The sequence below is a fragment of the Rhineura floridana genome, chromosome 21 (genome assembly GCF_030035675.1).
Source record: "Rhineura floridana isolate rRhiFlo1 chromosome 21, rRhiFlo1.hap2, whole genome shotgun sequence".
NCBI classification, from domain to species: Eukaryota; Metazoa; Chordata; class Lepidosauria; order Squamata; family Rhineuridae; genus Rhineura; species Rhineura floridana.
Window position 1 is genome coordinate 8,357,613 of NC_084500.1, and position 10,581 is coordinate 8,368,193.

The 10,581-nt window shown below is 44.6% G+C and overlaps 1 protein-coding gene across 1 annotated transcript; it reads left to right on the forward strand.

Annotated features, from left to right (window-relative positions):
- The first annotated feature begins 6,479 nt into the window (after positions 1 to 6,479).
- Positions 6,480 to 9,221, forward strand: LOC133374483 (inactive tyrosine-protein kinase 7-like). Its single transcript, XM_061605508.1, has 4 exons — positions 6,480 to 6,512; positions 6,687 to 6,794; positions 7,937 to 8,806; positions 9,189 to 9,221. The coding sequence occupies exons 1-4, from the start codon at positions 6,480 to 6,482 to the stop codon at positions 9,219 to 9,221; spliced, it is 1,044 nt and encodes a 347-aa protein (XP_061461492.1).
- Positions 9,222 to 10,581: the final 1,360 nt, after the last annotated feature.

Genomic DNA, 10,581 nt, shown 5'->3' on the forward strand with positions numbered 1-10,581 from the left:
GTATCACTGAACACCAAAGTCAGGATCATTCAGACCATGGTATTCCCAATCTCTATGTATGGATGTGAAAGTTGGACAGTGAAAAAAGCAGATAAGAGAAAAATCAACTCATTTGAAATGTGGAGAGCTGTGCGGGTATCATGGACCACAAAAAAGTCAAATAATTGGGTGTTAGATCAAACTAAACCAGAATTATCTTAGAATCTAAAATGATGAAGACATGATTCACTAGAAAAGACAATAATGCTGAGAAAAACAGAAGGGAGTAGGAAAAGAGGAAGACCAAACAAGAGATGGATTGATTCCATAAAGGAAGCCACAGAGCTGAACTTATAAGATCTGAACAGGGAGGTTTATACAGATGCTATTGGAGATCGCTGATTCGTGGGGTCGCCATGAGGCGTAGTCGACTTAAAGGCATATAACAACAACACTGTGGATATAAGGGTCTTGTTTATAACAATCCCCTTTGTTCTGGCATCCCCAGACTGATCTTCCTTCTACATCTTTTGTGTCTTATTCCTCTTCCTTTCTCCTTCTTCAATTCCAGCAGGACTCCCGCCTTGTGTGTAAATGAAAATAAAACCGTGTTTTGTGTATCAAATTTTTAAGATTGGCTCAACTTCTTGTCTGAAAAATATGATTTTTTTAAAAAGTAAAAGTAAATTAAGAAGTAAAGGGAGTTTGGAAACACTCATGGCCCACTTTAGCAATGGCTCCTTGATCATCTGTTTTAGAATCCTGGCAAGCTATATGAAATGCAGCATGCCTCGTGTGCTGAATGTAGGGATGGGGTTCGCTGCATGATGCCGATCCGCATGCATTCCAATCGTCCGTTGTTTCTTTACTGGTCCATCCTTTTTTTGTTTCCGCTTTCTCTGGCACTTGCCGATTCGATCTGCTGTGTGTGGTTTTTGTTGATTCAATCTGCAGGTTTCTTGGTGGGGTTGTGAAAATTGCATAATTATTTTCGTAGATACTTATGTAAATGACAGCATTCCACGTAGTTTTTTGGCAGCGGAGAAAAACAATGCGTAATTTTTAGGTCGCTTATGTGAATGATCACAGCGTTCCACGTGGGTTTTTGGCTGTGAGAAAAACATTGCGTGGTTTTTAGGTAGTTGCTGTGAATGAATGATCACAGTGTTCCATGTGGGTCACGATAATAATGATTTTTTTTCATAATAAATAATGGAGAAATGGTAATCCTGTGGTTGACACATCTTAGTTATGAAAAAATATGTAAAATAGGGAGAGGATTAAAAAAAAAATTCTTGCCGATTGCAGTCACGGCCACAAAATCCATGCTGATTATATCTGCAGCCCACTGCAAGAGATCAGTGTCACTCCAAAGGAATAGCGAACTAGTGAATTCAGTCGGGACCCCATACCAGGTTTGATTTTTTTGAATATTCTTCCCCATCCCTAGCTGAATGTAATTCTTAAAAAAAGATGATTTGGTATAATTACATTTGAAACTTAAGCAGTCTTTCAAAAGCCTCTGAAGGTCTGGCATGAAGAGGATAGATCGACAAAAAGGATAATTGTTATGGATTTTATTTTCTTTCACCAAGGCCTTTTAAAGTGTGCTACCAGGAACCTTTCCTCCTTCAAGCAGGCCTTCTAATGTTTGAGTTATATGTCAACAAGATAATTGAATAGTCATTAAAATTCCAAGCCAGAGAGAAAGGTCAACAGAATCGGTTGGCTAACTCTGTGCAGCCCACAGGCACCAAGTTATTTTATTATTAACTCTGCCCCTCCAAGCTCCTTGCACTTGTTTCTCCTGACTTTTTGCAACACACAAAAATAAATTGTCCTGTAAAATCAAGATGAACTGCTGCTGCCATTAATGGAATTTCATCTAAAGATCCAAATAGAAATGACAACATCCCCAATGAAAGGCTCTTCTGGTGATACAATTGCATTTGTACTGGGGCTGCGCAACTGATTTGTTTGGCTTCTGAACTGAATGTGGGTCAGTTTGTGCAGAATCCAAATCAGCTTGAGGCAGCTGCAAATTGCTACAGAGTGGGACTTGGTGGACCCAAACTGATTTGTAGAAATTTGTGCTGATCCAGAACTCAAAACAACCTCTCTAAAACCAGACTGACTATCTCCAATGTGTTGCAATAATCAATTACAACACCATATAAGGAGAATGCAAAGGGGGGAAAGGGGAGCTATACCTTGCTCATTGAGAGCTCTAGCCCAGGGCTAGAATCTCACAAAACATTCTCCAATCACAAGACTGGGGGCGGGGGAAATCTCAAAATGCTGCAAACTGACACTGTCTTCACTCTTTTGTAGATTCTGTCTCTTAGAAAGGGTTTGGTGGCATTTGTTCAGCTTTAAACCTGTTTGTTTTCCATTCTTTCCCAATCTATTCCAGTCCCGTCCTTATTAAAAAAAAAGAAATAAAAAGTTTGTCATTTGTGCCTTAGTTACCTAAATAGTGTCACTTTCCTTACCCCTGTCCCTTTTGGGCCATAGTTTTTTACAGTAGGTTTGCATTCTATTTTCTGTGTCTGTCTTTATTAGTACTAGCCTTGTGCATGTGTGTGTCAGTAAGTCTTGAGAGCAGATTGTACGTAGTCCAGTTCAGTGCACAAACAGCACACATGCAGTTCAGTGTTACATACATAAGAGCAGTGCAGTCATCTCTCTCTCTCTCTTTCTTGCTCTCCGTGTATACATAGATATAGATTTAAAAAAGCAAATGTTAAAGGTGGCTAGCACAAAAGCCCTTGGAGCTACCTGTATGAAATATGGTGGGTATTCATGGGCAGACCCCTTACTTATGAGTACACTAACAGTTCTGGTCCATAGATGCATACTGTGTCATTGTTGTTTGGCCTGGACCTGAAGCTTTTGGCGGCGGCACTCTCAAGGACTGGAGGGGGTGCATGTTCCATCTCCTCCAACTGTTCCAGTTCTTCATCAGGTACCAACCCACAGGACCCTTCAAGGGGATCCTCAGCACTGCATTCAGGGGGGACCTGCCTGCTCCCCAATCTGTGGGGTGTCTAGACCATCATCTATTATTATTATTATTATTATTATTATTATTATTATTATTATTATTATTATTATTATTATTATGTATCTGGTACAGGTTAGGGCTAGGCCCAACAGTCCTGCATATGCATGGCAGTGGCTTGTGGTGGCGGGTGGGATCTCAAAATTCATGCTTGTTGAACCAGGGACCACCATTACATGGTAATACTTTTTGGATGCTGGCTCATGGTACTGTTTGCATCATGGAAGCTGATCCTTACAAGATGTCTCTTTAAGTTAGCTTTCACTTAGCATTGGTAGGTAATCAAAGGTGGTGGTTCAAAGCTTGCACAGCTATGTTACTCCGATGCAACAATGGTACTTTTCATTTCCATTTGCAAGCACCAGTTATGCTCATGCAAAGGTTTTAGTGGGAGTCATTCTAAATAGAGGTGGTGGTAATTAAACAGTTCCCCCCAACCCACTGGTGAAAAGGGCTCCATGATCATGGCTAAGTATTCGCCTCATAAACCTGCTGGCAGCAAAGGAGTATCAGGGATAGTATACTCATGGGTAGACCCCTTACTTACAAGTAGATCAACAGCTCTGGATCCATAGATCCATATATACAGGGCAAAAATGTTTGACTCCTTTAAAAAGTGGCAGGGGACACTTTATCATATAGCATGTTCTGATCCAATCCCAGATCCCACAGAGAAAGTGGCAAAGCTCTTGGAGGCAATGCTTGGCAAAGGTTGTCGGACCAGGGATTGCTTCAAGTGAGCAACTTGCTCCCCCAAAGTCTAGGAGCAGAGGCCTTTTCAGCCTCTGTCTCCAAACTCATTCTCCCACATCCTGCCCCCTTGTGAATCATTTTGGATTCTTCAACAGTCAGATTTCTGGCCTGAAGATGGACACTCCTCCTCCGTTCCATAGCCTCCTGGTGTGCTTCCTGCACTACCAGACTGGTGATATGCAGTGGGAGGCATCTGGTTCTCCAGGCTAATGGAAAGGTGTCTATGAGGGTGCAGGCTGTGATCTGGCCTGGGAGGTTTCTCCTGGGGTCTCCTGTCCAACAGTGTCAGGTGCAATGCTCTCCCTATCTTCAATAGTCAGCTCTGATCCCTGAACCTGATCTGGCTCCTCATCTGATGTCCCTGCAGCCTCCAACACAATCTCTGGTTTCCTCCTAGATTCAGGGGTTATGACAACATGTGGTTGCATGTGGTGCAGATGCAGCAGTGTAGTGGCAAATTCAGAAGTGCAGGGTCCCTTCATGATAGTCACAACCATGCCCCTCCCTCTTTGTTTGCTACTGGTTTGAGAATGAGATCCTTGTTAATCCCTTCTCCCACAACAACAGACATCTCTAGCAGCCAATAAGCATGAAGGGGAGAGTGTTAGCTATTGAGAAGAGTCTTCTCAGTGGCTGAGTCATTTCCTTTCACTCTGATGGGCTCCAAACAGCAGGAAAGGACAAGGAAGCATGTTAGAAGACTCTCCCCAGAGGCTAACAACTCCCCTTTCATGCTGATTGGCTTGTAGGATGCTAGAGACGTAGGGGACCCTTCTCCCAAAAGAGTAAGGGGTCTAAGACCCCCTGAGACCCTGGACAACTACACCACTGTGCAGATGACGGGGGACCATCACATAATTGCACAATGTGCCAAAGGAAGACCACAAGGCATGTCACACTGTCTTAGGGATAGGGGAGAAATTTGGTTCAGTTTGCATTTAAAGATGAAGCTACGTAATTCACACTAGCATGAACAATATGAGAACTGAGAAACAGCCACCTCTCCTCTTTTTTTCCTTATTGGTGCACCATTCTCAGAGGTACTGCAGTACAAGGTCAATGCAAGGCGTGAAATCCACACTTCTTTGAATTTTGCAATGCAGTTCTCCAGCCAATTAGTGTGTGCAGAAATGCATATACTGGGGAAAGTGTGCAGAACAATGCATATATTATAAAAATAACACATAAATACAGTATGTCAGGGGAAAGCGCTTGCAGAAATATGCAAACAAAAATGTGTATATGAGGAAAAACTGATGAAAAATGCTGATGAATTTCCATGAGGAGGTTTACAAAAAAGAAATCTCAAAGTGATGTGGAAATGTGGAAATGGAAAAATGAGAAACCAAAATTAACTGATGCACAATGCACTCCCCTCCCCTTCAGTTGGCAAGTGCTTTTTCAGCAAAAGTATCTCAAGCGTGGTGTTTTATTTTTGTTTTTCTTCCCAGAGAAGCATTGCCATTTAGGAGAAAACATCACAATACGCAAATCTTCACTTTGGCTGTGAAAATGTTGTTCCTATTAGGGGCGTATTAGCCGCCGCCATCATTATAGGGAGGACTTATGAATGCTCGCGATATTCAAGTTAGGAGCCACGTGAGATCATTTATCCAATTGGGAAGGGTGTTGGAGCAGCGTATAAAAGGCTGCTCCTTCTTTCCCGCTCTTGCCTCTTTCGCCTCGTGGCATATGTGGTTGGATCGCGCTTCCCGTGGCTCCGTTGGCGTGTTGAAGTGATCATTTCTATTTGCATTGATTCTAATAGCTTGGTTTTCCCCTGTTTTAGTGCTTTAATCCTTCTATTGTGTTTTCCCAATCCCTGCCGATCAGCTGGGCGGCAGGCGTTCGCCCGCGCGCCCGGCGGCTTCCTGCCGGCTTTTTACTTCCCATTTGTTTTCTCTGTTGGGTTATAGCTTTTGTTTCCTTATTTATTTGTAGGTTTATTTTTAGGAGTTGCAGCTGGTGGATTATTTGTTCCTCCTTTAGTTTGGAATTTGTTTCTTGCCTCATTCCCTAGCTTTCGTTATTGTTGATCGCCCCCTCCCCCTTTCCCCTCTCCCTTTCGTTTTCCCTCCACGCAACTGTAGCTTCTTTGTTAGTTGGTTGCTTGTTCTTTATTTCATTGTAGAGTGTTCCCTATATACATTTATAGTTTTAATTATTACAATACATTGTTCTGGGTTGTATTGCTGTAAAATCCATATAATTGTTGGTTTTTAATTAAATTTATTTGTTTACAATTCTACCCCCTCCCCTCCCCCCTTTTTCCCCTCAACTCCCATATTATAAATTTTGCATTAATTTTAACAATTAAGTTAAAATAATAAACAATATCTTAAAAATATATAAATAAATAATTGAATATATAAAAATAAATTTTATTAATTATATATATATATATATATTATTAAAGTAAAAATATTACAATTTTAGTCTCGGCATATTAGAATTCGTTGGTGTGTATAAAAATTGGTTAATTGTATACTTGTTTTTTCCTGGTTTTTTCCGACAATGCCGCCCAGGAAGGTGCAACAGAAGAAAGGGTTTTGGGTGGTGAAACAGGCCACAAAGCACCCTCCATCACTGCAGATGCAATCTTCTAATGAAGATGAGGATTTGGGGACCATTCGTGCTTTGGTGGCTAGAGTTGAGGCGTTGGAAAAGGAACGCAGGCAGCCTACGGATGTTGAAGCGGGTCCTAGTGCTGGACCTGCAGGTAAGAAATCTGCTAGGTTGGCTTCTAGGGTGCCTAAATCTCGTATTCTCGCCGATTTAGTTTCTAGGATCGGTGAGCTGGAAGCTGCTACACCCGTTGGGGAGCCTTCAGGGCATACGCCTCAAGCTGGTTTGCCTGCGGTTCCGTCTACGACTCTTGCTTCGCCTGTGGCAGAGCATCGGCAGGTACAGCCGCCTGTTCCTCCAGTGTCTGCCACGTTCACTCCTGGTGCTCCAAGGTTCACCATGCCACAGGTTGTTGCTTCGCCAGCAGCGTATACAGGTGAGCAACAATCACACCCTCATGATACCCAATTAGATGCCTCAAGTGCCCTTAATCGGGATCCCTCAGTGGCAGGTTCTCACATTCTGGGCGATGCTGTGCACCCTGCGGTGTTCATGGGGGGGTGTTGGTGCCTCAACACCCACAGCTCCCTTGGCCGGCTGCTGCAGTGTCTCCTTGGCAGCCGCCTTCAGCTTCTTCTCTGAAGCCTGTTCATTTGCCACTTCCTCAAGGAATTTACCCACAGGGCGATACATCGCTTCCTTTGGGGGACCATTTATTGTTAGGAACTAAAGAAAAAATTTGGTGCGGAGAGTATATCGATTTGTTTTCTCTCCTGTTTCGTGAAAATGAAATGAAGCCTAAGGAAGGTCAAGAGGGTAAGGAGCACAAGGCTGCTATTAAACAGAGGGTTGATCGTGTCTGGCCTAATTGGTTGAACGCCTATACTATTTATATGGGCGTTATGACTCAGGCTTATCCAACTAGGGCTTTGTCCATGATAAAATATCAGGACATTGTGCACCGTGCCTTCCGTGAATTCTCTGGCACCACATGGCTGCGGTATGACGAGAATTTCAGGCAAAGGGCGGCATTGGATCCCACCCTTCGCTGGGATATTGAGCATGCTGGTCTTTGGTTGCGATCTATGACCCCCGCCAGGCCAACTTTGGGCAATAGAGCTGATAGTGGGCATTTACTAGCACGGGCGCAGACTTCTGCCTCTGGCTCCAGCCAAGGCGGACATTGGGTTCAATCCCAGCAAGTCTGCTGGACATTCAATAGTACTGGTAGATGCCTTAGATGCCCCTGTAGGTTCAGACACGTCTGTGCACTGTGCGGTGGCAACCACCCCAGTTCCTCATGCCAGAGGGCACGTACGGCTCGACAAGGCACAGGGGAGCATCAACAGCCCAAACGCGGTTCTGGCAACAGCGGCGGTACATCGCAAGGCCAGTAGCCCGGTCAAGCTGGCTCCTTTGGCTAAGCTGTTAGAGTGTTATCCTAATAGGCAGGCTGCTAGTTTCATACTTCAGGGTTTCACTGTTGGTTTCCGCATCCCCTTTGAGGGTCCTAGGATCGCTACATCAGTTGCCAATCAGCCATCTCTTAGTAATTTGGTGCCTGTTGTGTTGGCTAAGCTCAATAAGGAGATAATTGCCGACCATATCTCAGGCCCCTTTCCTTATCCTCCTTTATGCACTTTGCTGCAAAATGGGCAGACCACTGCTGAGATCCAAGAAGAAGTGGCTCTGACAAATCTTGGCAGCAGCTCTGCAATCAGCAAGAGGCACAGTGCCAGTGATAAGATGCACTTCCCCTGTTCCAACCTGCAGACAATCACTACTTTGGGGAAGGGTGAGTTCGGAGAAGTCTTCCTGGCCAAGGCAAAAGGCATTGAGGACAATGAGACAGAAGTGCTTGTTTTAGTCAAGAGCCTTCAAACAAGGGATGAGCAGCTACAGCTGGACTTCAGGCAAGAATTTGAGATGTTTGGCAAACTGAACCACAGCAATGTGGTGAGGCTGCTGGGCCTCTGCCGGGAAGCAGAGCCTCACTTTATGGTTCTGGAATATGTGGATCTGGGAGATCTGAAGCAGTTCCTGAGGATTTCCAGGACTAAAGATGAGAAACTGAAGCCCCAGCCCATTAGCACCAAACAGAAGTTCTCCTTCTGCTTCCAAGTGGCGCTGGGGATGGAGCATCTGTCCAACAGCAGATTTGTACACAAAGACCTGGCAGCTCGGAACTGCCTAGTCAGCGCACAAAGGCAGGTGAAGATATCGAGCCTGAGCCTCAGCAAGGATGTTTACAGCAGTGAATACTATCACTACCACCAAGCCAGGATCCCTCTCCGCTGGATGCCTCCTGAAGCTGTCTTGGAGGATGAATTCTCCACCAAGTCTGATGTTTGGTCCTTTGGGGTCTTCATGTGGGAAATATTCACACTGGAAAATCCTCCTTTAGAAAACTTGCGGCTTTCCCCGTTAGGTATCGTGCCTAAGAAGCAGGTTGGTGAATACCGGCTTATTCATAATTTATCATACCCAAAAGGTGCCTCTGTTAATGATGGTATTTCGTCGTTACATGCATCAGTGAAATATACTTCTTTTGATGAGGCAGTGAGAATAGTTAGGAGGGCCGGTAAGGGTGCTTTAATGGCAAAGTGTGATATAAAATCAGATTTTCGCCTCCTACCAGTACATCCTGATGATGTCGATTTACTTGGTTTTAAATTTCAAGGACAGTTTTACGTAGATAGGGCTATGCCAATGGGTTGTTCCGTGTCTTGTGCCGCTTTCAAAGCATTCAGCATGTTTCTCGAATGGGCATTGCGGAGGAAAGCCTCGTCCTCTTTCTCTGCTCATTATCTCAATGATTTTTTATTTGTAGGGCCGGCTGGGTCTGCTCAATGCCTCCATTTGATGCAGTCTTTTACCTCTTTAACTGAGGAACTGGGAGTCCCGTTAGCTCAGGAAAAGTCAGAGGGCCCTTCTACTTCCCTTATTTTTTTAGGGATCCAGCTGGATACGGTAGCTCAGTCTTCCCGTTTGCCTCTGGATAAGTTGGTTGTACTGCGCCAACTGCTTTGATCCATTCTTGGGATGAAAAAACTCACATTGGCTCGATTACAGGAGCTTGTTGGTCATTTAGTTTTTGCTTCCAAAGTCATTTCCCCCGGTCGTGCATTCCTCAGGCGTTTATGTGACACCATGAAGGGTGTTCACTCTCGTTTTCATTTCATTAGGATCACAGCAGGGATGAGAGCGGATATGCACATGTGGCTTGAATTCCTGATGGAATTCAATGGCCTTTCCTTTTGGCGTGAGGAATTGTTATTGGAAGCAGAATTGCAGGTGCATTCTGATGCTGCTGGCGGCATTGGTTTTGGAGTAATATTTAGATCTCAGTGGTGCGCTGAGCAATGGCCTGCCACTTGGCGGGCTACCGGAGTTACTTCCGATTTGACATTTTTGGAATTTTTTCCAATAGTAGTTGCGGTTCATATTTGGCCATTGGAATTTCAGAATCGCACAGTGCGCTTCTGGTGTGATAATTGGTCCACTGTTTGCGTTATTAATGCCCAAACCTCTAGGTCTCCTCACGTTATGCGCTTAGTGCGGGCCTTTGTATTGCAATGTTTGCGATTTAATATTTTATTCCTGGCCAGGCATGTTCCAGGTTTACTTAATTCCGTTGCTGATGCCCTTTCCCGCTCACAGATGGCGCGCTTTCGGGAGCTTGCACCTGGAGCGGTACTGGATCCTGTACCAATCCCACCTTTCCTGTGGAACCTTGGCAACTAGAAGTTGGGGTTGCGATTGCCGCTGCTCTTGCTCCCAGTACTCGAAATGCGTATGAGCGTTCATTCGCTAAGTTCCAGACTTTTCGCATCAGCAAGGAGCGGCCTTTGGAGTGGCCTATTCCAGTGGATCATCTATTGCAGTTTATGATACTTTCAAAAGGGCAAAAACAATTCTGTTTCTACTATCGCCGGCCACCTCTCAGCACTGGCCTTTATATCTATGGCACGGGGGCTGCTGGATCATTCTGTAGATTTTAGGGTCAGAAAGGTCCTTGAGGGTTGGTCGCGTTCCGCTCCCAGGTCCGCTGACCGGAGGAGGCCAATCACGCCTGATGTTCTCCTCCAGATCCTGGCATTGTTTAATTCATTATGCTCATCTCTGTATGAGTCGCACCTGTTCGCAGCAGTAACTCTGACAATGTTTTACGGTGCTTTTCGCCCTAGCAAAGTAGTGGCTCCCTCTAAGCGCGATGTGACCTA

What these genes read in the sequence shown, in the direction of transcription:
- LOC133374483 (XM_061605508.1), top strand. Translation starts at nt 6,480, where the DNA reads ATGTTGAAGCGGGTCCTAGTGCTGGACCTGCAG. An exon ending in TCCTAGTGCTGGACCTGCAG is followed by an intron (nt 6,513 to 6,686) that starts GTAAGAAATCTG and finishes CGCCTGTGGCAG; the next exon opens with AGCATCGGCAGGTACAGCCG. An exon ending in GTATCGTGCCTAAGAAGCAG is followed by an intron (nt 8,807 to 9,188) that starts GTTGGTGAATAC and finishes TTTTATTTGTAG; the next exon opens with GGCCGGCTGGGTCTGCTCAA.